The following is a 17514-nucleotide window of genomic DNA, read 5'->3' on the forward strand; positions in this document are numbered from 1 at the left end:
GAACCAACAAAGTTCAGGCGGACTTTTTCCCACCTGCATCCTTTTCAGTCTACTCACATTCTTCAGTTTCCTAAGTAGAAAACAGAGATCCCGTATCCCTTACGATCCTACAGAAACACCAGCTGTGTGCCCTGACCAGAATGTTCAATCCAGCCCATGAAAAGGTTCACAGAGAAGCCAGTGTGGAAGCAATCCCAGGAGCCCCAGGGAGGCGGTGACTTTGTTCGCAGTCGGCTGATGCTCCTAGGGCAGTTGGAATCCACTCTCTGTTCCCAGGGCGAGCGGGCGGCGGACTGCGTCTGTGGTTATTTACAGCTTTGGGAACGCTGGCGCAGCTCGATTCTAACCTATAGGGTTGTCATGGGTTGGATTCCACTTGATGACAATGGGTTTGGTCTTTCTTTTCTTTTCTTAAATCTCTCAGAGATTTAAAGGCTCGTTCTTACTTAGAATTCCCTGAGAGGTCCATGACAGTCATGACCGGGGCACCTGTACGGAATGTGTTCCGGGATCCCAGTGGGCACCAAAAGCCATCGAGTATTTGCACATAGCCTACGTGCATCCTCCCGTAGCCTTTGAAGGAGCTCTAGGTTACTGATAATAATAGCTGATGTAATGTAAATGCTATGCAAATAGCACGTAACAATCCTTTTAGTCATGGAGGGAATACTTTGACCACTTAATTGTCTCCTCCACCCCAAATATTTTCCACCTGTGGTTCCTTAAATCCGGGCAACTGTGGTTGTAGAATCTGTGAATACGGAGGGCCCACAGCACTGCTCTGTCCCAACATCTACACGTCTCTGGTTTCCCCTTGGTTTTCCTCCTGTCTCCAGTTTTTATAGACTATGGTTTTAAAATTACTATTGTTTTAAAACTACCACCATTTAAAAGTTAAACTGGCTACTGATTTTCATACATCAGTGAATGATGATATAGATTTTAGAAATGCTTCTATTCCAAAGATGCAAAGTAGAGGCTCTGCTAAACTACTTAAAAAAAAAGACTTTTTTAAAAGAACCATGCTAGGCTTACAGAAAATTATCTGAAAAATGTAAACATTTCCATCTACTCCACGACTCCACATACAGTTTCTGCTATTACAATATCTTGCTTTCTGTTTATGTGGTGCAATTGCTGACTGCTGAACCAATATTGATGATAATAATTATTATAATTAAAGCCCATGTCTTAAGTTAGGGTTCATGCTATCGCACAGGACTTTGATAAAATACACAATGTCATCTGTCCACCACAATAGTATCCTGCAATGCAAGTTAACCTATGGGTTACAATGTTTTTTTTTACATATTATGCAAGGAATATCTTCTCTCTAAGCAATCAAATATGATTTCCAGATTCTCCACCCAATTATATTACTATGCATTGTCCTATAATTTCACCTTTTTTCCTTCCAAAGACACCAGCCTAATTAACCACTAGGATTGGTAAAACCATACCCAGGTAAATGAATGGTTTCTGGTATCCTGATGATTTGTCAAGAGCTCAGATCCTAGCCAAAACCTGTACTGATTTTAAAACAAAGGGCTCTTTTAGAGAAATAACCCCATGTGGTTTTAAAGCCATTTCCAATCTGTAGTCTCTATTTTATCTTCTCTAGGACCCTTCAGTAGCAGGTGAAAACTCTGACCAGACACTTTGTTGGCTATAATTTCTTCACCCAGATTTGAAATCACCTCTCACTGTCTGAAATCTTTCCCAGGTTGCCTGGAGAAACTTAAAGGAATAGATAGATAGATAGATAGATAGATAGATAGATAGATAGATGATAGATAGATAGATAGATAGATAGATAGATAGATAGATAGATAGATAAATAGGTAGACAGACAAATGCCTATGGTCGGTTCTGACTTTTCTTTGCATTTGAAGTAATACTGAAGCTGAAATCTTGGATAAATAGGAACTCATCCACCGTAAGGAGCTGGAGCCCTGCACCCGCCTCTGTCCTCCCGTCGCAGTGACTGCTGGACGAAGGCCAGCCGGGGTGAAGAGCGGGCAGTGAGTCTCCTGTGTGAATCATCTGAGGGTCAGAGGAGAGCCTAGGCCTCTGGAGTTTTACAAGCATAATTAAAACATATGTGCACATAACCAGCCACAAGGTCAGTTGTTCAAGACCGCGAGCCAGTCCTCAGGAGAAAGATGAGGTTTTCTCCTCCTGTAAAGAGTGACAGCCTCAGAAACCCACAGGAGCATTTGTGCCCTACCCTGTAGGCTTGCCAGGCATTGGACTCGACTCGATGGCAGTGATCGGTTTTCTGAGTGGTAACAAACAGCAAACACATCCCGCATCACACCCTAATTGCAGCCATGCTCAGTGCCCACCACAGGTTTATAGAGAATAAATTTTAGGGCAAATAAAACGTTTCCCACAAATCCAAAATGAGACTTTGTCAGACTAAAGCCAGAAGCCCCACATTTTCCTCCCATCTGCTGTTCCTGCTCATCAGTAGTATTTTCTGTTGATTTTCTTGCTGGTACCATGGTTTCAGGTATTTCGTTCATTTACGGAGGGGGCTGTCAGGCATGCATCTTGCTAGTGTTTTAGTATATCTCTATTCCGTGAAGGCTTTGTGTCACTGGGAACCTAAGGGTGGGTGGGTTTTGAGCAAGGATCTGTTTGTTTTGGGGAAGGGGGTGGGGAGGGAAGATCAGAGAGAGCAAAGGTGCAGAAAGCGGCAACCCCTGAGCATGTTTAAGCAGTAGGTTAATTATTTCTGCTGAGGCTGCGGAGAATGTGTGAAGATCAGCAGTGACAGGTGAGGCTCGAAAGCAGCCCTGGGCCAGAAGGAAGACCTGGAATGCCGAGCATGGGGTTTTAGTCACTGAAAGTGTTTGGAGCAGGGGAAGGGTCAGACTAGAGCTGTGGTTTTCAGAACCACTAATCCCATTAACTTGGATGAACTCAATTGAAGGTGCATACATGAGAATCGAAAAAGAAGGCTGAATCTCAGAAGTCAGGCTAAATGGAAAACTGTCAGAGCTACCTTTGCTCAGTACGCACTGTGTCCACAGAGCTTGAGAGAAACAGATTTATTCCTCAGAGTGATGAGTTAATTGGACATTATTATTTGTATGTCACCTCTGAGGAAGCCGAGGCTCATCCTGAAAATTGCAGAGCTTCTAAGAAGAACTATAGGGTTTTCAACCCACCTCTGTTTACTGCTCAAGTCCATGCTTTGACAGAGTCGACCATCTGGCCTCCTCTGGATAAGAGCACATTAGTGAACAGATTCAAATGCAAGCCTGGATCCTCTGAAGAGGATGCCAGCAGAGGAGGCGGCCTTGAAGATGGTCTCCAATGACCCCCATCTCCGGCACGCACACCCTCGCCTAAGCCCCTCCTCAAGTGGACTTACTAGCTGACTTGTGATAAATAAAAGATTACAGAAGTGATGGGCTGTCACCCTCAAGGTTGGATGATAAAGACACCGTGGCTTCTGCTGTAGGCGCTCCTCTTGTCTCTAGTTCTTTCTTGGATCATTCACTGTGGGGGCAAGCCAGCTGTCACACTGTGGGGAAGCCCATGCAGTGAGAGACTGGGCCTGCCGACAACCGCAGGAGTGATGCTAGGCGTGAATTCTGGCCCCCTTAGAAAGCCTTCAAGCCTGCTGATGAGACTTTACATAAGGCGAACCGCTTGATTGAACCAGACACTTCCAAGTTGAGCTGTGCCCAGACTCCTGATGGTCAGAACTACAGAGAGAGTTAAGTGCTTGCCGTTTAATCTGCTAAATTTGGGGGGTAATTTGTTGCATGGCACTAATTCACCCAGTAAGCCTCAATTATTTAATTTCTTATTATGGAGTCCTTATTTTCTTTTATGCTTGGCACTAGGAGAAGAATCTGGCTAGGACAGATTATACCTAGAGTACACTACGCACAACCAGCCCAGGTAACAGAATACTGTGTCTGGGGCCTCAGCCCCCAAACTTAAGTCAGTCAATCAATCTATGTCATCATGCCAGGACTCCTCTCACTGGCTTTGTTCTGCTCTGAACCCCTTCCTTGAACAAGGACCACAGCAAAACTGTACCCCTCAAGGTGCTTAAGACAGCTCCAGCCGGCTAGTTTGTAAAACTCATGACGCTCCCTGACGCTCCCTGACGCTCACGCATTACGTGGCGCAATCCCATTAGCGCACATATCGCATTCTGGCTTCTTTATTCCAACAAGCCTCCTCCTTGATATCAGGGGTGGGGAGCATTCGGCCCGCGGGCGTCCTAGGGCCCAAGAAACATCACTGCCCGCTAGCGTCACAGGCCTCACTGAAAGTGTTTGGAGCAGGGGAAGGGTCAGACTAGAGCTGTGCCGTTCCAGCCATCACATTAGGGGTGAATTAATGAAACGTTGAACCAAAACTAGCAAGCTAATGCTTAAGTTGATCATTTTGTATGGCCCGTGAAAGATATTGTAAGTATCCAAAGGGCCCCGGGCAGTGAAAAGGTTCCCTACTCCTGCCTTACGGGAACCATGCCTTGTTCAATCCTGCACCTTCAGTGGCTGGTTCTTATTAATCCACAGTTCTTGGTGAGCCACGTTTGAATAAAGAAATGAGTGAGTCAGGCAAGGAGAAGAGAGCAGAGAGTCCCTCAGGGGACCTGGAAACTAGAACTTGAATGTGTACAATCTGGACTTTCATATCAGCCTTTTCTTCTACTTGGAATGCTCTGCCACTTTCCTCCCCTTCCTGCTTGGCTTTTCTTTAACACTCACCCCAGATAACTTTCCTCCCGTCGAAATGCGCGAACCCATTCTCGCGCATGAGGTCTCTCAACACAGCAAGGCGCCTGCCGCTTCTTGATGTTTCCCGCCCGCCGGGCACACCTCGGTCACAGCCCCTCACACACGGCGTTACAATGATTGGCTTGCTTGTCTACTGTCTCCACTTGATTACGAGCACCTTGAAGACCACGGCCTTCGTCGGTGTCCACACCCACCTGTAGTGCCCGCCAGTAGCAGACCCTCCAAACCAGTGTAACATCACCAATAAAAAGGTGGAATTGAAGAAGAAGAAAAAAAGGTGGAATGAATAGAAAAATGAAAACGTTGCATTCTGTAAAATTATCTCATCACAATCTCTTTGTTCCTTCCACAAGAGCTGTCAATCAAGCACCCTTTCCAATTCACCAAGAGTTAAATTACCACTGTTGACTAAGAAGACTATTGCCGATATAAGAAAACGCATTGTCTCAGAGTACTTTAACCCACGGACAGGCCCTGGGCAGGTGTCCCCACCCATTATTTTGCTGTTGTTGCTCCCTTTATCCCCTCATCCTTGATCCCATTTCAGTCAATAAGGCTTTCTCCCTAAGGTTCCCTGGAGTATTTCCAGAGGCCACACAAGGATCGGAGCCCTCGCGGTGAAGTGGTTGCGCACTGGGCTGCTATTGGTAAGGTCAGTGGTTTGTAGCCACCAGCCGCTCCTCAGGGAATGACAGGGCAGTTCTGCCCCTGTAAGCAGTTACAGTCTCACGGGGCAGTTCTACCCAGTCCTAGAAGCTCCATTTGAGTCGGCATCCCCTTGATGGCAGCGAGACACATGGATCTGTTCCCCAGAAATCTTCTCTACCCGCCCATGGTATGTTTGTTTGACTCACTCCCTCAGAGTCCTGAACTGCAACCGGATACGCTAGAACAATAAACTGGAATAGAAGACTACATGCTTAAAATTGGTTTCTCTTTTTTTGTTTTGTTTTTTTAAGATGGTGAATAATCTGTAATAATAGCTTCTATGGATGGACAGTTAGGTGGTTTCCAATTGCTTGCTACTAACAATATATTCCCACATACAAGTAAGGCTTCTTTGGTGTAAATTCCCTTTTGGAAAAGGACCGTGTAGGCCAACCTATTGAAGGCACAGGGATGTCACCCATCTCTGATGTCATTCATCAAGCCTCCTCTCAACCTTCTCCAGACACAGGAAATGGCAATGAGGCTCTTCGTTGGAACTCTGGCCCAGTACTCTAGCTAGCAGGCTGAGGAGCTGTGGTGACCCAGTCCATACGTCTGGGCCTGGCCAGGGAACAAGGGTGAGGTTGGCTCAACCAGCCCCACTCACTGACTCTTCCCGAGAAGCTGCTAAACAGTAAGGCCATAAATCTGAGTTTATTCACCACAACCCACTCTCTGGGCTCAGCTGCCTTAAGTTTGGGGGACTGCCCAGTCAGCTTCATGAAGAATAAGGTGATCGACAGGAAAGAACCAGACCCACAGTAGCCAATGCCTCTGTTGGGTTTGGGGATGCCCATGGACATTTTCCTAAAGGACTCCAGAGGGAGCTTCATTCTGCCGGTGATTTCTGTTTCCAATCTCTCATCTCTCTAAGTATTTGCCACTGTGATTTCCATTCCTTAATCCCATCGTATCCCAAAGGGATGCTGTGTGGTGGACTCTCCCTGGCTATTGGAAGAGATGCTACCTTTCACAGATGTAGTGGGGTAGAAGGACCGGTACCCACCCTATTCGCCACATTCCTTATGCACCTGAGTCTATGTGTCCAGACACACCTCTACTCTGAGGCCCCTCTCCTGAAGCCACGCCCAGTCCATGTGAAGAGGGGGTGCCGGTCCACCCGGAATAGCCCTGCGTGCCCAGGAAGGGCAGTAGCCTGCCATTCCCACTTTGAAGGGATCTTTTTCTAAGGTGATGGCTTTGCTCAAAGCCCAGTAGGAAAAAGCCATTTGGAAGAAAGGGATCTTTCCGATGTCCTCGAATCACCCCATTATTAAATGGTTGCACGATTTTAATGGGGAAAAAAGTCTGCAAAATGTAGACTATTTGCTCAAAGCATGTACTCACTATCTCACTAGAGAGGTGAAGGTAGCTTGGTAGATCGGTCAGGGCTCTGAAGCCAGACCGCTGACCTTTGATTCCAAATTCTGCCTTCCTCTAGTCTTCCGATTCAGGGCAACCTCAGTGGTGCCCACATTTTTATCTAGAAAATGAAATAAGAAAGAAGCCTTCTCTTTCTCCCGCCCCACCAGAAATTGCTAGACTTATTGGTGGGTTAGTACATGTATCGTGCTCAGAAAAGTGCCCAGTGAGTCGTAGGCAATTGGCTACCGTCAACTCTCGTTTTAATTGCTTTTGCTGTTGTCAGAACTCACGCTGAGAAAAACCCAAGGGGGAAAGTCCCCTAAGCAAGAGGAGCGAGGGAGAGCGCACTTACGGATTTGGTTGTTCAGCTTGAAGGCGATGTCCAGCTGCAGGATAAACAGCATGAACTGGAACCAGGGGCTCATCTCCATGGAGGGGAGAGGGATGTGGACAGAAAACACAATGTCATTGGCTTGGATTTCCTTCGGAATTGCTTCGTTGAAGTCTCGGATCTTGTCACACTGGTTGGGTCCCCAAGGCATCATCCATTTTGTCTTGTGATGGCTTTTATGGGTGTCCACACATTTTACTGACATGTAGGACACTGCTGTTGTGGGCCCAGGAGCTGAAAAGAGAATGGTGTGCCACGTTAGATAAACCACCACTGCCTTTGCTTCCCTTTTTGCAGAATTCCTTTCATAGCGTGGGATTATTATAGCTGCTGACCCAAGGTCAGCAATTCAAGGTTACCAGCTGCTCTGCAGGAGAAAGATGAGGCTTTCTATTGTGGTGAAGATTTTCATCTCAGAAACCCACAGGGGAAGTTCTCCCCTGTCCTATGAGTTGGAATGGACTCACCAGCAATGAGTTTGTTGCTTGTTTGGGGACCTTTAGGGACAACAAAGACACCTGTTGCCGTTGGAGTCGATTCCAACTCATGGGGATCCCATGTGCAGCAGAGTAGACTGCCACATAGGATCTCCTTGGCTGAGATCTTTATAGACGCAGATTTCCAGGCCTCTCTCCTGTGGTACTGCTGCGTGGATTTGAACAGCCAACCTTTGGGTTTGTAGCGGAGCACAAGTTATTTGTACCACTTAGTTTGAAGCCTGGTTAAACAACTTAGTTGACAGTTGTTAATCTTGAGTCAATCAGTCAAATCTATACTAGCTTCAGGACTCACAACTGAGAAAGGAGATGATTGCTGTCGAATGTTCTCTTTGCCCTAAAATTCTGTAACGCTACTTTTGACAGAGAGAAACTATGTTGACTTCAGGATCCCACCTTGGCATTTAGTAGAAGGTAACTAGAACTCAAACATTGGTTGATATTTCAAAGAGAGTACTGAGTAAGATCCCCCAGCCATTTCAAGAGAGAAAGTCAACTTCCAAATATACACCTTTATGGAAAATAATTTTGAGTTTGATTATATAACAGTTTCAAGGTTATTACGGAAAATCATCAAAACCTGGAAAATTTAAAGTTGAAAACAACATACACTCAAATCCCACTAGAGAGAAGTAATCGCTACTGGGGGAAAAATACACACATCAAAATAAGATGTCATTTCTATGGAGGTGCAATTTGAAAAACATTAAAAGTGAATTAATTTCCATAATTAAAACAACATACAAGTATCCACACATATTTTTGCAAAGTAGGTCATATCATACATCCTTCAGTAACCTTTTCATTGACTTTGACAAGCAATGCTTAGCACAGTGCTAGGTCATGTCAGTTCTGGATTCAGCCAGCTTTGTGTCAGATCCTAGTGACTCCTGAGCAATACTGGAGAAATTTGGGGCCAGTTATGAAACCCATCCATCTACTAGCTTTATCATCTCTTAAATTATGGTGATAGCACCACCTGCATCCCCAAGTCCCTGTATGCATTAAACAAACCAATGTGTAAAGTGTATTCAAACAGAGCTTAAACACAAGAAATGTATATTGTCTATTTTTCAAGGGGCTTCCAATAACTCATGGGGGGGAAATGAAATGATAATGGAATTTTTCCCATGAATGTTTTGAAAGCTCCTTGCATTTGAAAGGAGCCCAGGGGGTGCAGGGGTTACGTGCTGCTGGATACAAGGTCCAAGTTTGAACCCACCAGCCACTTCATGAAAGAAATATGAAATGTTCCATCAGTGGCTGCCAAATATTACCTATTCCCATCTTGATTTGTAAGGACTGGAAATAAGAGTAAGACTAAGAATTATTTAGCTCATATTTTAAATTAGGAACTTAGACTAACTTTGTCATCTTTGATATACTACCTACAATGTTTGTGGCTTTCTTAGCAATAAAGAAGTTTCCTATTTTATAGATTTTTTCCTCCTCCTCCCCCCATGCTTTTATGCATAGACAAACCATCTTTCTCTCAAAACGTAACACAATTTTAATTATCCTTTTATGGTTTCATTTCTTTTAATGCATTTCACACATCTGGAATTTATTGAAATAAGGTGAGATTCTAGGGTGATTTTTTTCCTTCTAAATATTTAAGTGATCTTTTATTGAAAAAGCCTTCCTTGCCTCCTGATTCATGACATCCTTTTATCCTATGCATGCCCATATTTTCGTTGACCTGACTCAATCCTCTAGTCCAAAAACCCCTTTGCACAGCTTAGAAACCAGAAGAGAATCCATGACATTCACCTCCATTCCATGGGTTCCGCCCTCATGGGCCACCACAACACTGTTGTGAATCCTGGCTAGTGATGTTTTGTATTAATATAAGAAAATCAACCTCCCTCTGCCAATTAATTTCAAATTTATATCTTTAGGCTGAATGGGCTTTTTTAATTGAAATTACATGAAATCAACCTATCATTTTGGTCACCATCAGCATCTTAAAAAAAAAATTTCATCTTCCCATGTAAGAACAGCCATGGCTTCTCTATTAACATCCGTCTATTTTTATATATCTCTGAAATTTTCCATGATTTTCTTCATGTAGTTTTTCCTAGGACTAAATGTTTTTTTTATAATGTATTTATAAAACATGTCTCTAAAAGCTGGCAGTATAAGAAAAACATTTTGGATTATGCCTATGTTCACTTTAAAATCTCATCCTAGCTTGCGTTAGGCACACGTTAGTCCTTGAAGCAACAGCCTTGCTTTCAACCACGGCATTTTCAATGGCCTCATAGCTTGTGAAAGTTAGACATTGAATAAGGAAACAGAAGAAAAATGTATGCATTTGAATTGTGGGGCTCGTAAAGAACATTGAAAGGACCATGGCTCATCTCCTCCCCACGACCCTTCCGTAAGGGGATGTACAGTTGAGATGAGCCAGTCAGGGTGAGATGTAGCAATGATAAAACATACAACTTTCTTCTAGTTCCTAAATGCTTCCTTGCCTCCCTGCTACCCCTCGCCTCCACTATCATGATCCCAATCCTACCTTACAAACCTGGCTAGACCAGAGGATGTACACTGGTACAGATAGGAACTGGAAACACAGGGAATCCAGGACAGATGATTCCTTCAGACCAGTGGTGAGAGTGGCGATACCGGGAGGGTGGAAGGACAGTGGGGTGAAAAGGGGGAACCGATTACAGGGATCTACAAATAACCTCCTCCCTGGGGGATGGACAACAGAAAAGTGGATGAAGAGAGACGTCGGACAGTATAAGACATGATAAAATAATAATTTATAAATGACCAAGGGTTCATGAGGGAGGGGGGAGAAAGGAGGGAGCTGATGTCAGGGGCTGACGGGGAGAGCAAATGTTTTGAGAATGATGAGGGTAACGAATGTACAAATGTGCTTTACACAATTGATGTATGTATGGATTGTGGTAAGAGTTGTATGAGCCCCAATAAAATGATTTTTTAAAAAGGACCATGGACTGCCAGAGTGCTCCTTAGCGGCGAGGATGCTGTAGAAGCCAACACGTACTTTGGGTAAGTTGTCGGGAGAGGCCAGTCCCTGCCTGAAGGGCTGCATGTGGGCTCGAACAGAACAACCGTAAGGAAGGCACGGGACAGACTTGGGTTCTGTTGTCCGTAGGTCACTAAGCATCGGAGCTGAGTCGGTGGCACCTAACAGCAGCACCCACGTTAAATCCATTTAATTTGGTGCCTACAGTACATTGCACACTGTGTTTACGGACCTTTCCGGAGCAAAAACCATCTCTGATATCATAAGGATCGGGTAGGAACGAGCCGACTGTGTGAAGCAGGGGGAGCGCCATGTAGGAGGCAAACGTGTTTATTATTAACATGCTGTCCTAATTTTAATCTTCAAACACACTCCTTAAACACGCCCCTCCTGACAAAACTAGCTTAAGATGTTAACTTTTGAGGCTCTCATCAGTTTACAAGTAGTAAAATATCATGCTAGGGGAGTTTTCTTTTACAATTCCAAACAGAATCATGGAGACGTTAACCACGAAACGTCCAGAAGTCAGACACCTGACTGAAGATTGGAAGTGTGAGTCAATCCAACGGTGGCTGGCCTGACTCAGCTGAAGACCCACTCACCTAAGTGAGGCCAACCGGCACACTGTTTAATGTGGCTGGAGGTATAAACAAGGAGACAAAAGTCATCGGATCTTATTTTGGCTAACCTACTCAGACTGACTATTTGCTGCAGAAAATAGTTCCTACTTTTAAAAACTTCTTTTCTTCTAAAATGAACAAGCCCTCCCCCCTCCCCCACCTTCTTTCTCTTGAAAAACAAGTCTCCTGTCCTCAGCTCAAAATGGAAAATAACTAGCCCAGCTCTTCAGCTAAGCTCCAAAACCACATTCCAACCTTAATAACACAGAAGCCGGACCCTTTATGGGCACAAAGGCTCAGTGCGCGTTTTTAATGGAAACAACGAACCGCCTGCCTGCCTTTGTAGGGCTTGCATTATTTTTGTTCTTTCATTAGCCTAGTGTTTCTTGAATAGAGGAAAAAAGATCCCAGGAACACTAATATTTTCATAAATGTCGTGGCAAGGAACTTTGAGGAGCTTCAAGTGCATCTCAAACGACACGACCGGAGTCACAAATATTTCTCTTCGCTTGAATACATGCATTCTCTGGGGTCAGAAAGCTATGTCAGAAGAGAATTCAATATATGGCAAAGCTCCAAAGGCAAAATGCTTGCACCGTATGGGAGAGCTAATAAGACATTGTGATATATGATCCCAATGCTTTGCTCAACAGTTTCACATAATGTCCTCATTTCTACATCAAGAATGCTCAAAGTGAATTTCCAATTGTTCCTGCAGAAAGTATATCAAAGTTATCTAAAATCATTGCTTAACTGTTAGTGAACAGTTGAGTGTTTAACATAGCTGGGGGTTTTGTCAACTACAGCTAACATTCTGACCTCACGGGGCATGAATTAGTACCAACAATTTAAGACAAACTTTTCTTTAAATTGGAGGAAGGAAAGGAAAGGGATGCAGGGTTTCTTAGAAGGAAGAACAAAATAGAGGAACTTTAAATTTTTCTGAAACTTGTGAACAAACCAGTCATCTAGTTGACAGGTAAATGCACTAAAGGCTTAAACTACTTAGTCACCAGCCTGGTTCTAGGGACTAATAGAGTTTGTGTCTTTAAGAAGGGGCCAGGTAGATTCAGGTCAACAAACTGAGTCATGTTTGTTCAGGTGAAAGCTAAAAATAACCACTGTTGAGTATTCCTGGGATAGTAATGCAGTATCACCCAGCTGCCTGAGCACACATTAAAAAGTCTTTCTATCCATCACCCCATGGTCAGTGGTTCAAATCCACCAGCCACTTTGTGGGACAAAAAGCCTGTAGATAGAATCCCACAGAGCTCAGCCTAGGAAACCCTATGGAGAAGTTCTACTGTCCTCTAAATTTGCTGTGAGTTAGCGTTGCTTTGAAGGCACACACCGCCACCACCCACCCATTTACTGAAACAAACGGGCTAAAAGCTACATCAGTATAATTTAGTCAGAACATTGGCTGAATATTAAAATGCCCAGTCACTGAATTAATTAACGAATGGGAGGTAATTACAATAGTTAAGAGGATGCCCATAAAATGCTAAAAATCACAAACCTATTGGGACTTTAGTTTTCCTGACTTTGTCAACTACTGACAACTTTTTTCTTTCCCTACCTGCACTTTAGCACAGTCATTTCGGTCTCCGCCTCTCCACTGTACCCACAAATGACAAACCCACCGCCATCGGGTGGACTTCCTTCTGACTCACAACGACCCTATAGGACAGAGGAGGGCAGACTGCCACGTCCTTGTCCTGTGAAGTGGCTGGCATGTTCAAACCCTTGACTTCGGCTTGGCAGCCTGGCACTTTAATCACTTTATCCACCGTGCCACCAGCGCTTACACTCCCTCCACTACAGGGCACAGGACTGGGAAGTATTCTACCATCTAAGATTCAATTTTAGAAGGAGAGGAAATCAAAAAGACTTGACAATTTGCAGTCATGGCGACCTGCGCAAACCCAACTTGAAGTCGCTTTGCACAATCAGCGGCCCCTCCGCAGCATACCTCACTGGAGCTGATGCTGCACTCAGAAAGTAGGTCGTGGACACCTATTAGTGCCAAGGCACTGTGCTAGCGGGTCAACCTGACAGACACCAGATACGAGAAATGTACAATGAAAGAGGAGAATGGGTAAATAATTACCTTTGTCCTGGTACTACCTAAAAAAGGCAGAAGTCCCAACTTTGAGTGGCAGGAGAAATGAGTTTACTAGAAGGAGACCCAGAAGTCCAGCAATCATTACAGTGCCACCTCAGATCAAAATGAAAGTAGATAATGATGGAAAGTGTCCTTCTTTCCAAGGAGTCGCCATTGGCTCCGTCAGCTTCCTGTTATCACATTTCGAGTGGTTGTGCAGCCTCCAATTTACTGTGCAACCAACACAACCAACTGTCCTGCTCCAAATGGAGTCAACAGCAAATCATTAGCCCCTACTCCTTCCAGAATCCATCATTAAAGAGCTGGCCAGAGAGAAAAGACACGGTTGACTCCTAGAAAAGTTAAACCAACACTGAAGACTGTTGGCATGACACAAAGTCTCCATCCAGGCCAAAAAATAAAAAATTTAAGAAAACAATGATGTCTTTGCTGTACAAGTAAAGAAAATTCCTTCAGCAATTCTCTAGATGCATTCCTGTTATGCGGTTACCATGCTAACGAAGGCTAGGAGGGACCCATCCCAGACCCTGCACCGCTCATGGGCGGGTGTGGGAGGCTGACATGTCCCGGAGAGTTACATCCTGGTTGCAAGCTTGGGAGCCCTGGACTTAGCCTTGAAGGAGGGCAGGCGTGAGTTTGGCAGGTGGAAAGGGGGAAAGCCACGGAGGCAGGCCTCCTGAAAGAACATGAGCCGGGTTACAGGGCATTTAGGAAAATCCCATTTGTCACTGATGCCTGTGTTTCGATATTAACATTTTAAAACAGATCACTTGGCGGGTAAGTGTGCAGTCCTGTGAGTGCCTTTGTGGGCCTCTGGCCTCTCTGCTGAGCATTCTCGGCTCCACCTGACGCAAACCAAACCGCAGGGCAAGTTGAGTCAGACCCATGGCAACCCTGTGGGTCAGAATTCCACAGGGCTTCTTTCTGAGGCACCTCGAGTGGCCTCGTAGCACCAGCCTGTCAGTCAACAGAGATGATCGTGGGAACACTTGCCGGGCCCCAGGAGTCCAGGTACTCTTAAGAGAGTCTAGTGAGTGCCCACGTTTTGCTTGTTGGCCCACCATTGGTGGTGGACTTCATGCTGACTCACGGCGGCCTTGGCTCGGCAGAAACGATGCTCCGCATGGTTTGTAATGAGTGGCTTCACAGAAGGTAGCTCCTGGGCCTTTCACGGCACCTCGGAGTCCCATTCAAACCTCTCACGTTGGGAGAGACTATTCACCACTGTCACGACGTAAGGATGGAATCAGAAGAGACACTTGGGATGCAGAGTCTAAAAATAACGAAGAATTTCTATGTGGGGGCCGCTTCCTTCTATTCTTTCATAAGCCAAAAGGCCAGGCACGAGGGCTTCTGGGAGAGGGGAACAGGAGAGTGGTCAGGGTGGGAAAGGAGAGGCTCTGCCCACTGCTCCCAAACCTGGCCTCCAAGAGGCCTTTGAAGTCCCTTCACCTAAATTAGAGGAAGAATGTTGGCCTTGCAAGAAAGATGCTATTTAAAGAATTAGTCTGCTGCCGGCTGCTAGGGGAAGGAATGTGGAGAGCAGACTAGTTAGAAGGTGAATTCCCGTTTATAGGCATTAATCACAGGAAGCCCACAATTTGAAAAGAGGAGTGATTTTAAGGGAAAAGTGGTTCAAGATTTCAGAAACATTTTACAGGCTTTTATTTTTAACACTGCATCTAAGCTAACACAAATTGCAACCAAACAAAACTATACAGGGTGATTTTAAAATACAGAGATCATTGTTGGCAAGTATTTTCTCTTGCTGGCTCAAGGTCCATTTAGCTCTTTGTGGGAAAAAACCAAACAACTGTTTCTTAAAGAAGCATGCTAGACTCACAGAAAAACTGTGAGGATAAGAGAGGGGTTCCAGATGCACTGCATTGGATGTACCTCTTGAAAACTACTAACTACTCTCGGCTAAAACTCTGCTCTCAGAACAAAAATGAAAAAACCTCCAAACACCATCTCTGTGCCAGTTTTCAAAACGAGCGTGTTTAGCTTATTTATCCATGGTCTATGCTCCACCTTGCTCCATAAAAGATTTTGGGTTATAAAAAAAAAGAGGATTGGACTTTACCAGAACAATAATTGGGACTCATTTTAAAGGATAGAATGAATATTCAGGGAGTACCAAATTTTACTTGGTCTGCATCTATTCTTGCAAAAGTAAAAATAAAAGGCAATGGCTGGCTGGCTAATGTATCTAAAATATAAAGCTAAGTGGTATAATCCCCATTGCAGATTGTTAATACTGAAACAACTTCCCTTGGCCACCTATGAATGGCATTTTATATGATGTCAATAAAAAATTACATCCCCAAATTGGTTCTAAGCTTTGCCTATCTGAATATTTATGCTTGCTTTGGTGAGAATGTATATAAAATTTGTTGGAAAGTTAGACCCCTGGAAAGTCCCGGGGTTTCCTGAGGATTTGTTGGACGTGCAAAGAGGAGGAAGGAAAAAGGAAAAAGAGAATGTATAGCTGATAAGACCCAAGGAGACTAGATTAATCCCTCTTACTGATAGAACTAAAGTTTTACTCAAATGTCCATCATCCATTTAGCATTAACATGTAACTATCTTCTTCACAGTGAAAACTACACCTTAGTTGGTTTAAGTGTTAGGCTGAGTCCCCCTATTTGTGCCTTTCTCAAGCTTAAAAGCTTCTATTGGTTAGTTCTGGTCAACTGGAAACTTGTGGAAAATACTTTCATGACTTCAGTAGCCAGCTCATATAAACGGGTTAGGTTGTAAACTCTTGGGCAACTAGCATTTCTTTGGTCACTTGTGCTTACTTAAGGTCAGTTCCTAAAAAAAGATGTTGTAACATCTGTCACAATATGTGTCCAAGTCTTAGACAGCCTTGTAATTCATGAGCACTTCAAAATCTGCAGCTACAATTTTTAAAAACCATTTCATTGGGAGCTCTTACAGGTCTTATAACAGACAATCCATACATCAACTGTATCAAGCACATTTGTACACATGTTGCCATCATTCTTTTCAAAGCATTTTCTTTCTACTTGAGCCCTTGGCATCAGCTCCTATTTTTCCCTCCCTTCCCCAACCTCCCACTCTCGTGAACCCTTGATAAATCATACATACTTGTTATTTTCATGTCTTACACTGTCCATTGACTCCTTTCACTCATTTCTGTTGTTCGTCCCCCCCCCCCCGGGGAGGCGGTTACACACTGATCATTGTGATCGGTTCCCCCTTTCTTCCCTACCCTCATGGTATTGCTACTCCCATTCCTGTCCCTGAGGGCATTTATCTGTCCTGGATTTCATGTGTGGAGGGTTCCTATCTGTACCAGTGTACATGATCCAGTCTAGGCAGATTTGTAAGGTAGAACTGGGTCATGATAGTGGTGGTGGTAGTGGGAAGGAAGGTGAAGGGGACACACCTTGTGGTCACACAGGCTGGTGTGCTTCTTCCATGTGGGCTTTGTTGCTTCCTGGCTAGATGGCCACTTGTTTATCTTCAAGCCTTTAAGACCCCCAGACGCCAGCAGCTACATTTTTTTTTAAAGTGTAAATATTCGTGTTGAACCGCCTTAGTGCTATCCTAAGATTTTCAGTGGCTAATTCCTCAGAAAAGTGTTAAACTACTCCTTCTTCAGAGTCTCTCCTTAGTCTGGAAAGTCTGCTGAAACCTGTTCTCTTTGAGTGACTCTGCTGGTTTTTCAAATACAACTACGTTTTATTCGGCAACTCTGCTGCACGAGGCTTCCTTAAAGTGTTAGAAAGCAAGGATGTTACTTTGAGGATGAAGGTGCGCCTGCTCCGAGCCATGGTGTCTTCCATTGCCTCACATGCATGTGAAAGGGGGACGTTACATTGAGAAGAGTGAAGAATGGCCAATGCACCAAGAAGATTGAAAGTATGATGGACCGCCAAGGAAACAAACAGATCTGTCTTGGGAGAAGGACAGTCAGAGCGTTCAGCAGAGGCAAGGATGGTGTGATTTCGTCTCTCTTACTTTGGACATGTTTTCAAGAGAGACCAGTCCCTGGAGAAGGACATCTTGCTAGGTAAA

General features: G+C 44.4%; 1 protein-coding gene across 1 annotated transcript in view; it reads right to left on the minus strand.

The window, feature by feature from the left end:
- WLS (Wnt ligand secretion mediator) overlaps nucleotides 1-17514 on the minus strand; it is a 128223-nt gene that overhangs the window by 72285 nt on the left and 38424 nt on the right. Inside the window, exon 2 of the mRNA XM_075557285.1 lies at nucleotides 7192-7464. Within this exon, the coding sequence (XP_075413400.1) occupies nucleotides 7192-7464 (273 nt within the window). The remainder of the gene's footprint in view (nucleotides 1-7191; nucleotides 7465-17514) is intronic.

This window comes from Tenrec ecaudatus, chromosome 1 (genome assembly GCF_050624435.1).
Source record: "Tenrec ecaudatus isolate mTenEca1 chromosome 1, mTenEca1.hap1, whole genome shotgun sequence".
Taxonomy (NCBI): domain Eukaryota; kingdom Metazoa; phylum Chordata; class Mammalia; order Afrosoricida; family Tenrecidae; genus Tenrec; species Tenrec ecaudatus.